Source organism: Jaculus jaculus, chromosome 7 (assembly GCF_020740685.1).
Source record: "Jaculus jaculus isolate mJacJac1 chromosome 7, mJacJac1.mat.Y.cur, whole genome shotgun sequence".
Classification (NCBI taxonomy): Eukaryota; Metazoa; Chordata; class Mammalia; order Rodentia; family Dipodidae; genus Jaculus; species Jaculus jaculus.
This window is the reverse complement of record NC_059108.1, coordinates 4,415,315-4,437,323: the sequence shown is the minus strand read 5'-3', so window position 1 is coordinate 4,437,323 and position 22,009 is coordinate 4,415,315. Positions and strand designations below refer to the sequence as shown.

Genomic DNA, 22,009 nt, shown 5'->3' with positions numbered 1-22,009 from the left:
ACAGACAGAGAGACAGAGAGAGGAGAGTGGGCGCACCAGAGCTTCCAGCCACTACAAACGAACTCCAGATGCGTGCGCCCCCTTGTGCATCTGGCTAACGTGGGTCCTGGGGAATCAAGCCTTGGACCAGGGTCCTTGGTCTTCACAGGCAAGCGCTTAACTGCTAAGCCATCTCTCCAGCCCAAACTATTGTTATTTTATGGCAAATGTCACAAGCTAAAACTCAGCTTGTTTTGAAAATAAAGGTAACATTTTGATCTGTTTTGTTTTACAGCTATCTTTCTCATAGCTTTCTTTGTATTCACAAACTATTATTCTGAGTTTTAGTTTCTTTTAATTGTATCTTTACATATTGTTATACATTCCATTTCAGTTACAAACTCTTGTGGGATTTGACCTTGAATAACTTTTATACTTTCACACAGTTTCTGTTTCTGTTAGGTGTGTGTTATATTAAAAATATATGGGGGGGTGGAGAGGTGGCTTAGCAGTTAAGGCACTTGCCTGCAAAGCCTAAGGACCCATGTTCAACTCTTCAGATACCACGTAAGCCAGATGCACAAAGTGACCAAGCACATAAGGCTGCACGTGCCCACGAGGTGGCGCATACATCTGCAGTGTGGTTGTAGCAGCTGGCACACCATGCCTCTCTCACGCTGTCACTCTCTCACAGAATATATACGGACATAGTGTGTGCGACTTCTGAAATTTCCTGGCTCTGCCTTTTCTCCTCCTTCTGTCTGGCCCTTCTCTGCTGTCTTGTGTCTTGTCCCTGGAGGTCCAACCTGGGGTATCCTGCTGCAGCAGGTGAGCAGGAGCCTTCCCAGCCACTGACTGCATGTCCCCTGCACACCTTCTGCTCCTGTCCCCAGGACGCCATTCTTCCCTCTCTCCTTCCTTCCCCAGGGCGCCATTCTTCCCTCTCTCCTTCCTTCCCCAGGGCGCCATTCTTCCCTCTCTCCTTCCTTCCCCAGGACGCCATTCTTCCCTCTCTCCTTCCTTCCCCAGGACGCCATTCTTCCCTCTCTCCTTCCTTCCCCAGGACGGCATTCTTCCCTCTCTCCTTCCTTCCCCAGGACGCCATTCTTCCCTCTCTCCTTCCTTCCCCAGGACGCCATTCTTCCCTCTCTCCTTCCTTCCCCAGGGCGCCATTCTTCCCTCTCTCCTTCCTTCCCCAGGACGCCATTCTTCCCTCTCTCCTTCCTTCCCCAGGACGCCATTCTTCCCTCTCTCCTTCCTTCCCCAGGACGTCATTCTTCCCTCTCTCCTTCCTTCCCCAGGACGCCATTCTTCCCTCTCTCCTTCCGTCCCCAGGACGCCATTCTTCCCTCTCTCCTTCCTTCCCCAGGACGCCATTCTTCCCTCTCTCCTTCCTTCCCCAGGACGTCATTCTTCCCTCTCTCCTTCCTTCCCCAGGACGGCATTCTTCCCTCTCTCCTTCCTTCCCCAGGACGCCATTCTTCCCTCTCTCCTTCCTTCCCCAGGACGTCATTCTTCCCTCTCTCCTTCCTTCCCCAGGACGTCATTCTTCCCTCTCTCCTTCCTTCCCCAGGACGTCATTCTTCCCTCTCTCCTTCCTTCCCCAGGACGCCATTCTTCCCTCTCTCCTTCCTTCCCCAGGACGTCATTCTTCCCTCTCTCCTTCCTTCCCCAGGACGCCATCCTTCCCTCTCTCCTTTCTTCCCCAGGACGCCATTCTTCCCTCTCTCCTTTCTTCCCCAGGACGCCATTCTTCCCTCTCTCCTTCCTTCCCCAGGACGCCATTCTTCCCTCTCTCCTTCCTTCCCCAGGATGCCAATCTTCCCTCTCTCCTTCCGTCCCCAGGACGCCATTCTTCCCTCTCTCCTTCCTTCCCCAGGACGTCATTCTTCCCTCTCTCCTTTCTTCCCCAGGACGCCATTCTTCCCTCTCTCCTTCCGTCCCCAGGACGCCATTCTTCCCTCTCTCCTTCCGTCCCCAGGACGTCATTCTTCCCTCTCTCCTTCCTTCCCCAGGACGCCATTCTGCCCTCTCTCCTTCCTTCCCCAGGACACCATTCTTCCCTCTCTCCTTCCTTCCCCAGGACGCCATTCTTCCCTCTCTCCTTCCTTCCCCAGGACGCCATTCTTCCCTCTCTCCTTCCTTCCCCAGGACGCCATTCTTCCCTCTCTCCTTCCGTCCCCAGGACGGCATTCTTCCCTCTCTCCTTCCTTCCCCAGGACGCCATTCTTCCCTCTCTCCTTCCTTCCCCAGGACGCCATTCTTCCCTCTCTCCTTCCTTCCCCAGGACGCCGTTCTTCCCTCTCTCCTTCCGTCCCCAGGACGTTGTTCTTCCCTCTCTCCTTCCTTCCCCAGGACGCCATTCTTCCCTCTCTCCTTCCTTCCCCAGGACGCCATTCTTCCCTCTCTCCTTCCTTCCCCAGGACGCCATTCTTCCCTCTCTCCTTCCTTCCCCAGGACGCCATTCTTCCCTCTCTCCTTCCGTCCCCAGGACGCCATTCTTCCCTCTCTCCTTCCTTCCCCAGGACGCCATTCTTCCCTCTCTCCTTCCTTCCCCAGGACGCCATTCTTCCCTCTCTCCTTCCTTCCCCAGGACGGCATTCTTCCCTCTCTCCTTCCTTCCCCAGGACGCCATTCTTCCCTCTCTCCTTCCTTCCCCAGGACGCCATTCTTCCCTCTCTCCTTCCTTCCCCAGGGCGCCATTCTTCCCTCTCTCCTTCCTTCCCCAGGACGCCATTCTTCCCTCTCTCCTTCCGTCCCCAGGACGCCATTCTTCCCTCTCTCCTTCCTTCCCCAGGACGCCATTCTTCCCTCTCTCCTTCCTTCCCCAGGACGCCATTCTTCCCTCTCTCCTTCCTTCCCCAGGACGCCATTCTTCCCTCTCTCCTTCCTTCCCCAGGACGTCATTCTTCCCTCTCTCCTTCCGTCCCCAGGACGCCATTCTTCCCTCTCTCCTTCCGTCCCCAGGACGCTATTCTTCCCTCACTGCTTCGGGTTGCTCCTGTGGATATAGGTCATTTTGACATTTTTGTTTTTGTTTTTTGTTTTCTGAGGTAGGGTCTCAGTTTAGCCCAGGCTGACATGGAATTCACTGTGTAGTCTCAGGGTGGCCTCGAACTCACAGTGATTTTCCAGCCTCTGTCTCTCAAGTGCAGCACTACACCAGGCCTCTTTTTTTTTTTAATTAGAAGATTTTTTTTATATCAGTATCAAGTGGAATCTTACTGAATAGCCCAGGCTGTCAATTAACTCACTATGTAGCCCAGGCTTGCCTTGAACTTCCAGCAATCCTTCTGCCTAAGTAATGGAATTACAGGTATGCAACACCATGCCCAGCTCAGATTTTAATTTTGAGAATATGTGTTGATTGATAACTGTATCTTTCTAGTGTTGAAAACTGGTAGGTAGTTCTTGCACTTCTGTCCTTCAGTATCCTTTTTCTGTTCCTTTGTATTATCCACATAAAATTTTCAAACTAGCCTGCCTATTTCTACATATAACACTGCTACATTTTGTTTGGCAGTGCATCCAGTCTATAGATTTATTTGGATAAAATTGAACTCTTAACAATGTAACACTTTCATCCATTAACATGGTGTACATTGTATTTATCTGGGTCATTTTTATTTCTCTAAACACTGTGCTGCCGGTCTTAAACTTATGTTAAATCCATCCCTGGTATTTCATGTTTGGAGTCCTCCTGTCAGTAACTCTTCATTTTCTAATTGCATTCGAAGTTCACGTACGCGCTGGGTATCGTGCGGCATGCTTGTCATCCCCCGCTCAGGTGGGGAGGGGCAGGAGCATCAGGAGATGGATGTCATCCTTGACTATACATAGCCAGCTTGAGGCCAGCCAGGGCTACATGAAACTTGTCTCAAAGAAACAAACAAGAAGCCAAGAAAAAACTAGCTTTAATTCCTAGCATGTTGGTAAAAATAAAAGACAAAAGATTTTTTTAAAAACTTTTTAAAAATTTATTATTTATGAGCAGAGAGAGAGAAGAGAGACAGAGAGAATGAGAACAGGTGTGCCAGGGCCTCCAGCCACTGCAGACAAACTCCAGATGTGTGCGCCACCTCCTGCTTCTGTCTTACATAGGTTCTGGGGAATCAAGCCTCAAACTGGGGTCCCTAGGCTTCACAGGCAAGCACTTAAGCACTAAGACATCTCTCCAGCCCCCAAAAAACTTGTTTTAGACAAAGAAATTCAGTTGATTTTTTTAATCTTAGCATAACAAATGGAATTACTTATCTTTAAAGGTACTAGGGGAGTCAACACGGGCAGGGAGAGTGGGCAGAGGTGTGCTTCCAGTGTGCAGGCCAAGACGTGTGGCGTCCCATGCTACGTTAGGGAACTGCAACAGATAAATGCACGGAGTTGGCCACTGTGTCTCGAGGCCCATGGGTGCCTCTTCTGTGAAGAGCATCCAGTTAGAAGCTTCCTGTGGCCACTTCTTGTCTGCATCATAAGTATCTTTATAGTTGTAATGCTTGCAGAGGGCACTGTGAGACTTGCTGACATCAGTAGCCTAGTTTTGGTCACTCCATGCATGCTTAGGTTCTTTAACGTGCCATGTAGAACCTTTATAACGTGTAAAATACAAGAAAAAAAAAATCTCTGTACTCTCATCTGCCTCAAATAACAACCATGGTGGACATGTTCCATGTCCTTTCGGGACAGGCTTCAGTGGGGCTGGTCCCGCGGGTATGTGGGGTGTCGCTGTGCAGTACTGTCAGGTGTTTAATTTGCCTTGGTTCTGTGTTTAGCTTGCTTCTTAGTTTGTTCTGTAAGCCCTTGTTTGCCTGCTTTGGGTTCTGAGTTCATGTGCTGGCTTCTACAGACACAGAGTGTCCATCTTTGCTTTACATCGTTTGTTTCTGCGTGTGTGTACTGTATGTGTTTCAGATAATTCCTTTTTATATTTCAAATGCAACAAATTACTTGGGTCGTATCATTGATAAACATACAGACCTTTATGCAACTCTTACTGCGGAAATGAATGAATATTTTAAGGATTTCAGTAATAAAACAGCTGCTGAAAAAGTGGAGAAATCTGGATTTTATGCATTAGAAGAAAAGACACTTTTCTACAGGTAAGACACCTGTTTTATCTCTAGAGTGGCAAGATAGGAAGTAATATGAGCAGAGCTGAATGCCGGTCCTCGGAGCTGTCTGATGAGTATGTGATTCCTGCTGTGCCCGGCACACTCAGGAAGGTGGTGCTGCACGTGTGCCCTGGCGCCAATGCCAGTGTTTATGTCACACTCCGCTTCCTTCTGAACAGAGTACACAGTGCCACATTACCCAGACGTTTATTGAGCCTACCAGCTTTCTATAAAAGAGGCATTCCGGCCTAGAGAGGTAAGCTTTCTGGGGCAAAAAACGGGGTTCCAGCCCAGCCGTGCGACTCACGTGCTTAATCGCAGCACCGTCCTGAGTCCACACCAGCACCACCGACGTGAGCCTCGACTCGGAAACCTTGAAACTGTACTTTGTTGGGTGAATGTGTTTTTTTTTTCTTTTATTTGCAAGCAGAGAGTGAGAGAGAGAGAGAGGGAGAATGGGCACACCAGGGCCTCCAGTCACTGCAGATGAACTCCAGACACATGTGCCCCTTGTGCATCTGGTTAACATGGGTCTGGGGAATCAAACCTGGGTCCTTTGGCTTCACAGGCAAGTGCCTTAACCACTAAGCCATCTCTCCAGCCCCTGTTGGGTGAATTTTTTATTAACTTATCAGATATTTGTATTTACTTTATAAGAACATACTGAGCTGGAGAGTTGGCTCAGCAGCTAAAGGCACTTGGAAAACCTGACTGCCTGGGTGCAATTCCTCAGGACCCATGTAAGCCAGATACGCAGAGTGACACGTGCATCTGAAGTTCCCTTGCAGTAGCAAGAGGCCCTGGTGTGTCCTTCCCTCTCCCTCTCCTTGCAAAGCAGTAAACAAAAATACTTTTAAAAAACACTATCTGTCATAGGCTTATGTGTACTTTATAAATAGGCTGCCACTCAGGGGTTCCAAGGCTAGGTCATGTGCTTGTTTTGCAGTTCTAATATGGAGAAAAATTGTTCAGAGTAACAGTATTTTGTATGCTTTCCATGTGACAGGTGAGTTGAAGCAGACTGGCTTCCTCTGGGAGCTCTGATGTCCTCCTGTTCCTTAGGGTTCAGGTGCTGGAGATGAGCCAGAAGGAAGACAGCTGGGGTTTAGGGAGTGTCCTGGTGCAGTTCATCGACGAAGGCAGGACCAGGCCCGTTGCCAGAGACCAGCTGCTGGCACTCCCCGAGAAGTTCCGAGCGCTGCCCCCGCAGGCTGTGGAGTTCATTGTGTGTAGGGTAAAACCTGCTGACAGTGAAATCGAGTGGAACCCAAAGGTGACTTATTTTGGCTTTTTTGTTTTGTTGACTTGTTGAATACATTTAACCCAGAATATACACAAAATTCAGGTTTATTTGAATGTCTCTGTGTTGCCCAGGCCAGTCTTGAACTCCTCAGCTCAAACAATCCTCCTGCCTCAGACTCCCAAGTACCTGGTGCTGAGCCTCCTGGCGTTAAAGTTAAGAGTCTTCAGTACAGGTCTTTGCATCCCACGGTTAGGCTGACCAGCGCCTGGGCTGCTGAGCTCCCTCCTGCCACAGACAGTATTGCCTGCCACTGGGCATAGACTCCAGCTCTGAGCCGATGCTGCTGAGCAGCCCTCACATTGTATCCATTGTCATTGATGCTCAGATTTAGAACTGCTGTAACTCAGGGGTCAGGTAAAGATGGGCTGTTAAAGTGGGAAAAAAACGGTGTGAACACCTGTGAAATTAGATCCCCATTAAAATGGGGACACAGGGATGGAAGCGTCCTAGAGGGAGGCTAGGTGATGACATCAGGGTTGGGAGTGTGATCAAAGAAGGAGAGATGGAGGTCAGAAACACTCCCAAAGGGGAGTCACTAGCATGTCATCAGGAAGTGTCTGTGGGGCACCAACAGCAGGGAAACTGCGCGTATTGAGCTGTGCAACAGAGACTCGTCCCACTCAGACTCCCGTAGCAAAGCGGGGTGGGCGGAGGGTCCAGGTGACCGTCCTGTCATCCTGCGTATAACACTGTCTGGTTGTTGAAGGGAGGGCTGAGTTCTGTGGAAGCTAGTCCAGAGAATATGAATGAACCACCACAGTTAACAAAGCAAACACGGGGTACGTTAGAAACAAGCTAGGACCAGCACTCGGGAGGCAGAGGGAGGAGGATCACCATGAGTTCGAGGCCACCCTGGGAATACAGAGTGAATTCCAGGTCAACCTAGGCTAGAGTGAGACCTAACCTCGAAAAACCAACAAGCTAGGAAATACGTCAGTGTGATCTTCCTTTGCTATAATAAGTGTTTACCAGGTATCGCATGTAGGTAGGTTCTGGGAAGATAGCTATCCGTCACAGGGAGCTTGTTCTCATGAAATCTTTGCTCACTAAAGGTGCTACCTGAGTGCTTGTTGAAGGACAGCCTCTGTACAAGCAGGGCCAAGCTCTCACGCGTGAGTTCTTCCCAGTGTTCAAGGGTTTAAATGATCTTGTGAGAGCCAGCTCTGCAAAAGTGGAAATGGACAGGAAAAGGGATGGGAAGATGGCCCAGCGGGTGGAGCCCTTGCTGTGCACGCACGGTGACTGCAGTGTGATCTGCACCCCACGTTAAGAAGCCAGGCTTAGCTGTGAATACGATAAGCCCAGCACGAAGGGGCTGGTGGACGAAAGGGTCCTGGGACTGTACAGGGCTGAGAAACAGCAAGGTCCAGGTTCAGTGGTGCTCGCTCGTGGAAATGAGGTGGAAAGGTGATAGGATGGCTGGCGTTTCCCCTGGCCCCTGTGTGTGCGTACACAGTGTGTGCATTACTGTACATTCGTATATCGTGTACACATACACCCCATAAAATGGACCCGAGAGACTTCTCAGGCACATTTTGTGTGCTGTGGCCCTCCCCAGGACTAGACAGTCACGTGTCCAGAGAGAGCACACGAGAGCGGGGCCTCCCGGGACAGAGCAGCTTGGTGACTGTGCCTCTAGAGACACAGGGTCAGGAGTCAACATCCAGACCTGGAGTCACTCTGGGAGGTGACGGAGGAAGCGGGGTACACCAGTGACAGTGGGAAACACTCAGTGTTGTGAGTCTAGCGGCTGCTGTGCCTTTTCACATCTGTCCTCATCGAGGAAGCGGAGCCTGTGCCCCAGCCCCACTGAGCTGTTGTAAGCTTGGACGAAACGAGTGGGATTTTCTGTTAATCACACAACATATTCAGGATGAGGTATTCTGTGAAATTCTCAGGTGAATGATATAATTTTTTCAGGTTACCAGATACATTCATCATAAAATTGTTGGGAAATTGCATGATGCAAAAGTTGTGCTGGCTTTGGGAAATACAGTTTGGATTGATCCAATGGTAAGTATGCAGTTTTCTTAAATCAGTCTGTTTGTTAGCCCCTAAAGGGATACAAGACCTGTTGCTTGAGTAACTGGTTGCATCACAGAACTGGAGGCTTACTTGGGACTTGAAGGTTGAGGGGCTTCTCGTGTCACGTGGGTCATGAGTTTGGTGTGGTTCCACTCTTGCTTTACGTTGTGACCTAGTGCACTGAGGCATCGTATAGGTGATGCCCACACTGCCACACACTACGCAGGTGCCATGAAACCGCGTGTGGCACTGTCTAGTACTTAGAACTCTGCTTTGTTTAAAATGTCAGTCATGAAGTACTAGCTGGGTTTCTTGGTCTGCTGGCCATACCCTTTGAGAGGCTGCCGGTCGCGGCCCGCTGCCACAGTGCCCACTGCTTTCCACTTTGTCAACGGGACGTGCTCAGTAAATACGGAGCGTGCCAGTCCTTGTTTATTATGCTCAGTTTGTACCTCATTCATTCACCAGTGTTTATTAATCACGTACTAGGTGTACTAGGACCATTTCTGGGCCCTGAGTTCCATCTGTGAACAAAACAGATGAGGCCTCCTTCCCTGTGGAGCTGACCTAGCACGAGCCATGAGCCACACAGTGACATGTGGCTCACAGGGCCTCTGGTGGCACATCACCTTTCTGCTTGCACTTCAAGAATGCTTAAGAGGGAAGTGCCTATTTTGTTGAGTGATTTTTATAAGGCTGGAAAAAACTCAAACATTAAGAGGAGTTTGGAGCTAACATTTAAGAATACAAGAGATCAATTGTTTTTAGAAGAGAAGACGCCAGGCACCATTCTAAGTAAGTGGAAAGATTTGGAGGCCTTAGATGATGTCATAGTCAGGCTTGTAATTGTTCTTCAGTAGAGAAAAACTGGAAACATTATTCATCAGGGTTATTTTTTTGTTTGTTTTGTTTTGTTTTTGTATTTGTTTTTTGAGGTAGGGTTTCACTCTAGCTCAGGCTGACCTGGAATTTACTATGCAATCTCAGAGTGGCCTCGAACTCACAGCAATCTTCCTACTTCTGCCTTCATCAGGGTTTTTTAAAACTGAGAATAAAGCACAAAGGAAGCTCACTGGGCAGATGGTCCACACATACTCAAAGTACATGACAGGCCACTTGTCTTGTCCCCACTGCGAGCAGCTCCCGCCCAGCGTGTGCCAGGGACTCTGACACTCCCAGGAGGCTCACTCAGGAAGGTGCCCTGGGGCAGCCTGCCCTGCCCTGCCCTGCCACACAGGCAGTGCTCAGCACTCAGCCTTCCCCCTCACCCTCCCCACAGCTGTAGGTTTTGCAGATTACTTAATTTGTATACATAGACTATACTTGTTTGAAGAAAAGGCAAATAGAGGAAACAGCCTACATCACAAGAGTTGGATCCTTGGCATGAGCCAGTTTTAGAAGCGCGTGAAGACACAGAGCCTTGTGACCCTCCCCATTACGGAAGCCCAAGTAAAGCGACCGTGAGGAGCGGACTCTGCATCTGCTTTTACAGCTTTTCTGACTGGTCTGCACTGCGACGTGATACTAGGATTCCCTGCCACACCTGATCGTGTCTTTGTGTGATTTTTCCTCTGGTAAAATAACCGGATGTTACAGTGGGAGTCCATGTACTCAGTGGCATGTGCCAGAGGGCAGCCCACCTGTGGAGAGATTGAGGGGCCTCGTGGGAGCATTCATAGTCCAGTTAAAACTCAAAGGGTGACTCCTACAAATGTTGCATTTTTTTTCCATTGGTTCAAGGTTCATGTTACAAAACTTCCAAATCTGAAAACTTCTGTCATTGATTACAATGTTCGAGCTGAGGTTTTGTCTATGGGAATGGGTGTTGATAATTCAGAGCACATAGACCAGCTGAGACAGCTGTGCAAGGAAGCGGAAATGCCAGCGTTCGAAGAACTTCTCGACCCGACTCTGTAAGTGCATTTCCTTCACCCCTTCATCAAAGCTGTTTTGTTTCACGGAAACAGGCCTCCATGTTCTCATCATTCATCTTGCCGTGATTCAGGGCATCTTATTTTACCCAAACCCCAACTTACTTTCTAGTTTTTAGTGCAGTGTTATAAACAAATCTCAAATGTATTATTTTACTTGTACCAAAAAGGACTTTTGAGCTAAAGGGATGGCTTGCCTGCAAAGCCAAAATGTTAAGTTCCCCAGGACCCACGTAAGCCAGATGCACAAAGTTGCACATGTGTCTAGAGTTCATTTGCAGTGGTTGGAGGCCCTGGTGCACCCATTCTTTCTCTCTCTCATCCTCTCTCTGTCTCTTTGACTCTCATTCTCTCTCTCAAAATAAGGAAGGAAGGAAGGAAGGACGAACTTTCATTAACTTTTTATTGGCAGTTAGCATGGTGTATAGGTTTTTAATTATTTATTTATGAGAGAGAGGGAGAGAGGCATGCCAGGGCCTCTTGCTACTATAGATGAACTCCAGGTGCATGTGCTACTTTGTACATCTGTCTTTACATGGGTACTGGGGAATTGAACCTGGACCAGCAGGCTTTGCAAGCAAGCACCTTTAGCCACTGAGCCATCTTCTCAGCCCTGGTGTGCAGCATTCTCAGGATACTAGCCCTAGATGAGGAAACAGAGCATAGCTCAGAGCCACCTTCTCCTCTCCCACAGGAAGTGGAAGGGACAAGTATAGATGGGTTCCTTGGCTTTGTTTGAATAAAATCATGAAATGTGTCCTTTTGTGTCTTGCTGTCTTTAAGTTGGCATATTGTATATCAAGCTTTAGGTCTAAATATAAAGTCCCTTAAGCATGCCGTCCTGTTTACCCACCCTACTGTTGACTGGGGAAGCATACAGTTGGGGTTACTTTAAGTAGAGGTGCAGTGTGGTTTCTCCTGCTTTCTATCAGTGTGCTTACAGATATATTTCTGATGAAATGAAATTGTTATGTTGTAATTAAACATACTTATCACCAGCTTTTCTTTTTATTAGCATTTATTAACTATAAAATAATGGGGTTTGTTATGACATTTTACATGTGTATAATATACTTTGATCATATTCCTCATTACCCTTCTTGTCCTTCCCCCCACCCCTGCACTCCCTAGATTGTCCTCTTTGTTCTTTGGCATCTTTTGGAAAAATCTAGATTTTTGCATATGAGAGAAACGGGGTGAGTTAGTTGGTCTTCATTCATTTAACATGATGATCTCTTCCAGTTCTACTATTTTCCCACAAAAGACATAGTTCCATTCTTTTATATATTTTATTTATTTGTAAGCTGAGAACAAGGCATTGGGAAATAATTAGAAGAGTGGTGTGGGAAAGACATGCAAACTTGTAAATGTTGAACATAGGTGAGGGTGCCAAGGTACAGACTAAAGACATAGAAAACGTAGTCAGGGCAATAATGGAGAGTTCCGAGAGTGTGGGAAGCTGGGTTTCTGGTATGGGAGGCATTTACATCAAGCCCTACACAGACATATTGAAAGCTTCAAACAGGATCAAGTCACTTAAAAAGGTAAACCCAACATAGGAACAGCTTATTTATCAGCAGAAACTCCAAAGGTCAACAAGTCATGGGGGTGATGCATTTCAAGTCACTAGATAAAGTGACTAGAGCTTACATGAATCTTTTCAGCAGTTCCTCAGGCCCAGCTTCTGGAGACTACCACAAGCTAAAGGACTCAGGGACCACTGAGTGATCATGGCTGTAAATGCTAAAGGAATGGACACACAGGACTGGAATGCACACACGGCCATGAGTATGTGGAAAAGAAGAAATTTCACGGGAAAATAGACAAGCACATGAAAAGACAACAACCTTAAACAAGAATGATAGAATCTGGTACACACCTTTCAGTAACAATGGTTTTCATTCTCTGTTTCAGTAGTGCTAATTTCTATCTGGCAAAGCAGACTTTAAGCCAAACTTAAAATAAGAAGGTCACATATTAATAAAAGAAACAAATTCATCAAGAAGATATAAAAGAACCAGGTGTGGTGGTGCATGCACTCATGGAGGCAGAGGTAGGAAGATCGCTGTGAGTTTGAGGCCACCCTGAGACTACATAGTGAATTCCAGGTCAACCTAGGTTAGAGCAAGACACTATCTCAAAAAAAAAAAAAAAGATATATATTCATATACAATGGTATCATCTCATCTACTTTCATAAATCGCTATTAGACATAAATGGATAGATTGATCCAGATAAATCAGTGATGGGTAGCCTCAGAACCCCATTCTCACCAACAGATGAATCATGCAGCCCCTCCCCCAAATTAGCACAAATCACAACTCAACCATGCTGTAATCAGATGGACAGAACAGGGATCTACAGAAGATTCTTCTCCACAGCTCATGCACCTTTCTCCAGAATAGATAACATTTCAGATCATAAAGCATATGAAATGCCCCCTAAAAGTTGAAATAGTGCCATCTATTTTATCAGGTCGTAATGGAATAAAACTAGAAATCAGCCACATGAAAAATGGTCCTCAGTGCTGGGATTAAAGGTGTGCGCACCACGCCTGGCTTTCCACTGTTTTTGCTTTTTTGAGACGAGAGTCTCATCCTAGCCCAGGCTGGCCTCAAACTCACCATGCTCCTCCACCTCAGCCTCCCGAGTGCTGGGATTAAAGGTGTACACCACCACACCTGGCTTTTACTTAATTTTCCATCTTCAGCATTTCACCTGCAGTACTGGCATGGTGGTCATGAACTCCCTAGTTTAAGCTTATCTTGAGGTTCCATTATTCTGTAGAGCTTTTTGGGCTGGAGAGATGGCTCAGCAGTTAAGGCGCTAGCCTACAAAGCCTAAAGACCCAGGTTTGATTCCACGGTACCCATGTAAAGCCAGATGTACAAGGTGGTGCATGTGTTTGGAGTTCATTTGCAGTGGCTGGAGGCCTTGGGTTCAGTGGAAGACCTGGTCTCCACACATGTACTCACAAGGGCCAACATATGAACACATATGCACATACAAAAAATTTAAAATAGGGGCTAGAGAGATGGTTCAGTGGGTAAGGCACTTGCCTGCAAAGCCTAACGACCTGGGTTTAATATCCCAGTATCCACGTAAAGCCAGATGCACAAAGTGGCACATGCATCTGGAATGCATTTGCAGTGGCAGAAGGTCCTGGTGCACCCATTTTTTCTCTCTTTTTCCCTCCCTTGCTCCATCTCTCTGTCTCTCAAGTAAACATTCTCACAAACTGAAAATAGAACTCTCATATGCAAGAAGGACTCTGGATGAGCGCAGCAGAGCTCCTTGCACAGCTGTTCACAGCAGTTTGAAAATGGAACTGCCCTGAATGTCCTTTTCCACTGAATGGATGCAGAAATGCACATACACATCATGGTATCTGTCGCATCTGTACAGAAAAAGGATGTCATGGAGTTTGTGTCAGAATGGATGGAACTGGAACGCATTATGTTAGTGAAACAAACTGGCCTTGGAAAGACAAACACTGCACACGTTCCCTTCCACACAGCACCTAGGTTTAAAGTTACGTATGTGTGTGTACAAGTCGTTTTATATAGAAAGAGGATAATGAGGGAGGAGAGAACAGAGAAACAGTGCATAACAAGAAAGCATGAAGGACTATTTGGAGGATGAAGGGAACCAGCCAGAGAAGGTCAGGGGACCAGGGGAAAGGCAGTGGAGGATGGGAACAATTGAGAACAAAGAGTGATGGCACAGAGATATGAAAATGCCATAACCGAAATTAAGGAAAACTATCATACCCAAAGAAGTAATCCAGTGCATGGTTAGATTGACTAAATAATTTTTAAAAGAAGTATAGATTACCAATAATTATATGAAAAATACTCAATCTCTTTAGTCATCAAGGAAACGTAGATCACAACTGCATTGAGTTCCTGTATCACCCAGTCAGAATGACTATCATCAATAAACAAATGCTGGCAAGAAAGCAGCAGTGGGTGGAAGGAACTCTTAGGCAGTATTGGTGGGAATGTTAGTGTAACTACTGTGGAAATCAGTATGGAGATTCTGAAAAAACTCATCATGGAGTATGAGCCAGGAAACAGGCCTTCAGTAGCCAGTGCAGGACCCTGGGGTCAGAGGATGCCTGCTGGAGATCATCTGTCACTGGGCCTCTGGGCTTCCATGGATGGAGCTCCGAGGTTTTTGAGGAGGTGGATGTCCACGTCTATTGTGCTGAGGATGAGTGGAGGGTGCCGTAGAGGAGGGTGCGTGCTGCAAGTTCAGGTGGGTGGTGATGGGTTTTGATGAGGATGGCGTTGATGGTGACAGGGAGCAGCCTGTTCCTGAATATGTCTCGAAGCCTGAGCTGCAGGGGTCTCCAAGCTTGGGTCTATGTAGGCTGCTAGGGACCTGTAGTAGTTTGGGGAGAATTTTCAGCCAGAGACTAGCCAGCAGCTGCCCAACTTCTGTTATGGCATTTCAGAACCCCAACTTTGACGCCTGCCAACCAGTCAGTCAGTCCTATGGCTTGTAGTGGGAGTGGGGGGGTGGGAGGAATTTGGGGCCCTGGGCCAGGACAAGGGTTCACAAGGCAGGGGACGAGCAGCCATGCAGCTGCTGCTAGGCAATGCGCTGTGCTCCCTCCTGCCGCCGGGTTCAGTGCGTGCTCCCCCATGGCCTTAGAAGTGACTGAAATTGGCAGCCAAAAAGTGAGTCCAGAAGAACTTAGCTTTGATAAGTACTCGGCGATGTGAGATGGGTTTGTCTTTGTTGTTTGGTTGAGTATTTGTGGGGTTGGGATAGCAGCTGACTTATCCACAACTTGAGAAAACAAAACAAAACAAAATACCTTTTATAAGGTATTATAAGGTCTTTTAGTCACGAAGAAGCCATTACAGTGATGAGTCGTCATGAGCTTGGTCCCTTAGAGGAAGGACCCAGCTGTTGAGTCCAGCTATGAGCAGAGGCCTTGGGGTCTCTCTACACTGTGACCTTGATGTGGAACCGAGAACCTCAGCCCAGCTGTGCTCACAGCGCTTAGAGTGGGGAGATGCTGAAAACCTTCAAGGCTGCATGGTGGGAACACTCTTCAGAGGAGAGGAGTCAGGTGACTTTGCAGCGTTCTAGTAATAGTGGGTGGTTCAGTTTGAGTGGGTGGTGAGGCGTGGACTTGCATGGTCAAGTTCATGTGAGCCTGGGTAATTTGCACGGTAGATATCTCAGAGGTATGGAGAACTCCTAAGCAGGACCGAAGACAGCATGTGTTGGTATGAGGAAAGACATCCACAGTGAGGGTCTGCTCACTGCTCGGCTCGGGGGAGGCTAGGGAAGGACAGGTTCCAGGAGCTACCCGGTGGAGAAGCCATAGGACTGACTGACTGGTTGGCAGGCGTCAAAGTTGGGGTTCTGAAATGCCATAACAGAGGACATTGGCATGGAGGTAGGGAGAAATGTTCGAGTGGCAGACGCACACAGCTTGCTCGTGGGTGTGGTGAGTGTTAAGCTTACTGAAGGCAGGCACAGTCAGCAGCCAGGGCGGGGCCTGTGGTCTGCTGGCAGAGTGAAGTTAGGGAAGGAGGAGCCCACCCACAGGGGCGAGACGTGCAGGCAGCCAGCACTGTGACGTGGGCCACGGGGAGCTCCTGCAAGTGCCAGGGCTTTGCCCCGGGTCCACACAGGTGGATCAGAAGCCCCCGGGAGATACACCAGCCCCCCCGACACACACACACAGCAATGCTGTACAGTCATGCTCGTGTAGGCGAGTCCTCTCTACAAGGCTGCACAGACAATGAATCCCGTTCCCATGAGGAAGGGAGCGGGCCAACGGAGCGCGGGAGATTTTCCCCTGACTAGACCTTTTTATTCATTCCAGTGTTTTGAGCTATATGATTGGTTATCTGCTGAAAGAGCCAAAACAAGAGCACACTTCACATGTTGAAGAGTGAGGGGCACCCTGCTGTGTTCTGAAACAATTATGTTAGTTAGCGCATAGGTATTATAAGAACAGCACAGTGAGTTTAGTAGGTTGCTGGGTGTGTAAGCCCACCCAGGCCTGTCTGCTTTAGATGGATGTAATGGAAAGGTCTGTCTGTGGTGGGGTCTGTTCCATTATTGTTATTATTATTTTCTTATGACAATGGGTACTCTGTAGGAAGACATCCTGAAGTCCAGGTGGGGGAGGAGCTGAGACTGGCTCTGTGCCTACATCACTGTGTATGAAGGCTCTGCTAATTTGGAGGGAAGGATAGTTAAATAAATGAGCGAATTACTTTCTCTGGTAACATCTGTCCAGATCCACCATGTGTTTGGTTGATACAAGGGTACAGCAGGGAGCAGAGCTGGCCAGGTCGGCCCTGTCATTCTCTACAAGTCACAGCCTCTGTGGGTCTCACCCCAGGGTGACAAGGACCTCAGTTGTTTTGTTGCTGTGCCATTTTCTTTTGCCTGTTTATTCTAAAGTCCCAAAAATAACTTCTTCCTCTCTGACCAGGACACCTGCAATAGAAGATGCCACACGTCCACACAGCGCTCAGCAAGGGAATGGGGATGCAGAAAGAAAGACTGACTCTGGGACAGACTCAGACAACCAAGAGCCCGGTTGGTCCTTGTGTCTAAAATTTGGTTAAGCTTCAGATCATTTAACCTTGCCGTGCTTAAGCTCCCCACTGCTGGATGAATTCTAGCCATTGGTCACACAGATTCCACCAAATTGTGTTTGGATAATTCATCTTCAGTGTTGTTTTGCTTGTTTTTGTTGTTGTTGTTTGTTTGTTTTTTGAGGCAAGCCCAACAGAGTAGCATTTGTTTGTTTGTTTTAACGAGAGAGAGAGTTGGTACGCAGGGTCTCCAGCCACTGTCACCAGATTCCTGATGCATGTATGACCTTGTGTACTTGTACCAGCATTTGTGTCTGGTTTACATGGGATATGAAGAGTCGAACATGGGTCCTTAGGCTTCTCAGGCAAGCGCCTTAACCACTAAGCCATCTCTTCAAACCCCAGTGGCGAGTTTTTTGCAACCATTTTCCTTTTTGTTACTTTAAGCACAGCATAGATCCAATGATGTACACGAGAGACTAAAGGGGCAGCTCATCGCGTTTGTCCATATGCATGTGCCCCACGGCTGCACCCAAATCATGCAGGTTGAAAGTTTCCAGAACCTTCCCTGGTGACCACTGTTGAGATTCTTGCCACTATTGGTCTGAAGGCCATCTGTGGTATTGCAAATAGCACTAGCTTTTTTTCGTTGCTAAACCATATTCTGTAAGTTAGTTGATGATACATTCACCTGCTTATTGGGAGCTGTCGGGGTGGTTTTTCCTTGGAACTGTTTGAGTGAGGCAGCTGTGGGACACCTTGCTTTTCAGTGCTGGGATTAAACCCAGGACCTTGTACATGCAAGGCTACTGATATTCTTGGTGAATTTTTGGGGTGATGATTTAAAATGGTTTTGGGAGAGAAGTTCACATTACATCATAGTAGGAAGTATATGCCCATCAGTGGCTTCTCCTGCAGGACAGTTTGTTCTAGAAGCCATGGCTAGCCCATTAGGGAAGCATCCAGAAGCCTGGACACTTGTACCCCATGGCTGGCAGTGACAGTTCCTCTTCAATAGAGAATAGTTCATTTTAATATTTTTAAAAATATTCAATTTATTTATTTATTTGAGGGAGAGAGAGGCAGATAGAGAACAAGAGAGAATAGGTGTGCCAGGGCCTTTAGCCGCTGCAAACAAACTCCAGACACATGTAACCCCTTTGCATTTGGCTTACATGGGTCCTGGAGAATCGGACTGGGGTCCTTTGGCTTTGCAGACAAGTGCCTTAACCACTAAGCCATTTCACTAGCCCCCCATTTTAATATTTTTAAGCTTGTTTTATTTTAAAATGTTTTGTTAGTTTTACTAAGTGGTAATGCATTTATTTCTTCTAGATCTCTTCTGTTGGACAACTTAGGTTACTGTCATGTAATAATCCCTCCTAGAAAACTTGCCTGGTTTGTCTAGTATGTATGTTATATAGAAATAACATATAGGAAACTTTAACTTTGATTTTGTGCAGAAACTTTATGTGAAGATACTGGAGATTCTTCTATTAGCAGAAGCACACAGCCACATTTGAAAAGGTACGTCCATCTCTTGCTGGGGCACCCCCCTTAAACAGTGACTAGGTGTCATGGATGGAAGTCTTTTCCTTTTCTTCTAGCTTCCATCCACAAATAAAGTGGTTCCAAACAGATGATGCTGTCATCTTAAAGATACGAATAAGAAATGTCAAAGAATATAAGTGTAACTATCTTAGAGATCGAGTCATTTTCAGGTAAGTGTGTATGTGTGTGTGTGTGTATGTATGTATATATATATATATATATATATATATATATATATATATCTTATAATGTAAACAGTGAACTGATTTCCAACATTGAGGAAGGTTGACTTCATTTCCCTTTGTAAACCTAGTGCCTGGGTGGGAGACAAATTTTACTTGGCTGACTTGGAGCTGCAGGGCACCGTAAGAAAAGACGACTGCAGGTGCACGATGAGAGACGACGAGCCTCGAATCACGCTTGCAAAGGAAAGGAGGGAGTCTTGGCATGGCTTACTCAAACATAAGGTGAGCTGAGTTGAAATGACCTATGTGGCTCACTGGACATTGAGTGGGCAGGCTGTGTTCCCTCACTGTGTTCCCAATCTGTTGAACAGAACCCTAATGTGGCTTTTGACTTTGATCACTGGGAGGAAAGTGAAGAGGAAAGCCCCTTCTCTAGAGGTAAGATCGTAGGCCTTGCCCCAGGTAGGTGGGGACAGGGACTCTCAGTGCAGGGGAAGAGGGCTTAGGGGTTCTGCCTTCATAAAAAAAGGGGGGGCCATTAGAACTGGGGAGATGGCTTAATGGTTAAGGTGCTTGCCTGGTGAACCCTAAGGACCCATGTTGGACTCTCCAGATTCCACATAAACCAGATGCACAAAGGTGAGGTAAGCACAAGGATGCACATGTCTACTAGGTGGCACAAGCATCCAGCATTCAATTGCAGTGGCTGAGGCCCTGGCCAGTTCCCTCCCTCCCTCTCTCTGTCTCTGTCTCTCTGTAAATCCCTTAGAAATTAGCTTTTTCTCCGTGGTTAATCTGTTGCTAACTATATCAGTATGGGTACTTATTAACTATTGGTAATAGACACATTTCTTTGGCAATTTGTTAATGGTGCTGGGGAAGGAATCCAAAACCTGGCATGTAGTAGGCAAGCACTCTACTACTGAGCTATATTCTCAGCCCCTAAACATACCTCAGGAGTTTCTTTGACGATACTCTTCCTGTGGGAACTACTTACTTACAAGCAGACAACTTTTACCTGCTTACTGCTTACCCGACTTGAAAGATACAGAGCTAGAGCTCAAGGAACATCTGTTGTGTTGGCCAAAATAATGGGGGAAAGATTTGTTAGTTGACAAACACTTAACGTTTTTAAAATATTTTATTTTTATTTAGCTATTTGAAAGAGAGAAATAGGCAGAGCAAGAGAGAGAGAGAGAGAATGGGTGTGCCAGGGCCTCCAGCCACTGCAAACAAACTCCAGATGTGCCCCCTTGTGCATTGGAGTCCTGGGGAATCGAGCCTGGGTCTTTTGGCTTTGCAGGCAAGCGCCTTAACCACTAAGCCATCTCTCCAGCCCGCTTAACATTTCTTAATCTTATCTAACTGGTGTAGTTGTCAGCTCTAAAAGCCTGTTGTACAACGTGGTGGAGACGGCTGAGGCAAGCAGCTCCTCCTCAGACACTACTGACGAAAGGGACAGTGCATGAGGAGCTACGACGGCCAAAGATGGACTCAGCTGGAACTGGAAGTTGAGAAAGAAGCGATCCTAATGAACCTTTCTCACCTGGAGGGTGAAGCATTACTGTCATCTGTGGCACTGGGATGGGTAGTGGTGCGAAATTCTTAATTGACTTAAAAGAGCTTAATGAGCCAGGCGTGGTGGCGCATACCTTTAATCCCAGCACTTGGGAGGCAGAGGTAGGAGGATCATGGTGAGTTCAAGGCTACCCTGAGACTACATAGTGAATTACAGGTCAGCCTGGGCTAGAATGAAACCTTGCCTTGAAGAAACAAAACCAAAAAGTTTAATGATAAGATTGTCATAGGAGGAAGATGGTGGGATCTGGAATCAGAAATGAAAAATGTAGGGGACACCTGTCATTTTTAGCACTCAAGCTGAGACAGGATGGTCACAAGTTTGAGGCCATCCTGGGCTAGATAGGGAGATCCCATCTCAAAAACCCAACAAAGGCAGAGCTAGAGAGATGGCTTAGTGGGTAAAGCACTTGCCTACAAAGCCTAATGGCCTGGGTTTGATTCCCCAGCACCCATGTAAGCCATATGCACAAAATGGCACATGCATCTGGTGTTTGTTTGCAGTAATTAGAGGCCCTGACATGCCAATACCTGTTCATTTTCTCTCCCTCCCTCCCTCCCTCTCTCTCTCTCTCTCTCTCTCTCTCTCTCTCTGTCTCTGTCTCTGTCTCTTTGCTTGCAAATAAATAAACTATTTAAAAAAGAAAAAATAGGGGCTGGTGAGATGGCTTAGTGGTTAAGGTGCTTGCCTGCAAAGCCAAAGGACCCAGGTTTGATTCTCCAGTACCCACATAAGCCAGATGTACAAAGGGGTGCATGCATTGGAGTTTGTTTGTAGTGGCTAGAGGCCCTGGTGTGCCTATTCTTTGTTTCTCTTTTTCTCTCTTTAATAAATAAATAAATAAAATAATAAAAAACAAACAATGGGGCCAGACATAGTGGTGCACACCTTTAATCTCAGAACTCAGAAGGCAGAGGTAGGAGGATTGCTGTGAGTTCAAGACCACCCTGAGACTGCATAGTGAATTCTCAATAAGACCCTACCTTGAAAAACCAAAAAAAAAAAAAAAGGTGAGATTATGACACAGACCAAGATCAAACTGACACACTTGGGCTTGTGTGACAGAGAGAAAGTCTTCACATTGTACTGTGTGGAGTTAATCTCTTCTCATGTCATTTAGACCTTTGTTTGGTGTACAATTCAAAACCTGGCCTTACACATATAAGTTGAGTTTTTCATCTTAAAATTCATACCCATCCACTGCTTTACCAGCCCCTCTCACCATGACTTAGTTAGTATTTGCTATCACTGTGTAGATGTACTCAAATGTTCTCCAGAGGTTTGGGGATTTAGCTCAGTGGAAGAAAGCTCTTGCTTATAGGTATTAAGGTTCAGGGTTTGGCCCCTAGCACCAAAATAACAACAACAATAATAATAATATAACAAGTATTCTCCAAATGTTGATAGCTACTAGAAGTTGACTTCTTTCCTCCAGGGTAACATGGGCTTGCTTCAGCTCAGTTGGGCCAGCAAGACATGAAGCTGCTGGTTCCACATGACCCACTTGTACCTTCACGGTTCTGGGAAAATGGGCAGAGGTTTCTTTTCTGGAAACTTTGAAAGGACATGTGCTGTGCCTGGAGGTAAGCCTTCTGAGCACCTGGCGAGGCTGTACCCAAGGCACTGAGCTTGCTAGCTGCCCCTGAAGGTGGGAAGAAACATGAGTAAAGTGCGCCGAGGGTGGCATCCCTCAAGAACGTACTCCTTTGACATTGTAAAGCAGGGTGCCCGGCATTGAGCATGGTGGCACATACCTACAGTCCTTACTGTTGGGAGGTG

The 22,009-nt window shown here is 47.0% G+C and overlaps 1 protein-coding gene across 2 annotated transcripts in view; it reads left to right on the top strand.

Moving 5' to 3' along the window:
* Window positions 1–20,627, top strand: part of Tdrd12 (tudor domain containing 12) — an 85,688-nt gene extending 65,061 nt beyond the window's left edge. For both annotated transcript variants that reach the window (XM_045154883.1, XM_045154884.1), the window contains 10 exons: window positions 4,888–5,075; window positions 6,150–6,360; window positions 8,311–8,403; window positions 10,156–10,328; window positions 16,810–16,916; window positions 18,379–18,442; window positions 18,523–18,636; window positions 18,780–18,933; window positions 19,023–19,089; window positions 20,026–20,627. In XM_045154883.1, coding sequence (XP_045010818.1) covers window positions 4,888–5,075; window positions 6,150–6,360; window positions 8,311–8,403; window positions 10,156–10,328; window positions 16,810–16,916; window positions 18,379–18,442; window positions 18,523–18,636; window positions 18,780–18,933; window positions 19,023–19,089; window positions 20,026–20,120 — 1,266 coding nt within the window. In that variant the 3' untranslated portion in view covers window positions 20,121–20,627. The remainder of the gene's footprint in view (window positions 1–4,887; window positions 5,076–6,149; window positions 6,361–8,310; window positions 8,404–10,155; window positions 10,329–16,809; window positions 16,917–18,378; window positions 18,443–18,522; window positions 18,637–18,779; window positions 18,934–19,022; window positions 19,090–20,025) is intronic.
* Window positions 20,628–22,009: the final 1,382 nt, after the last annotated feature.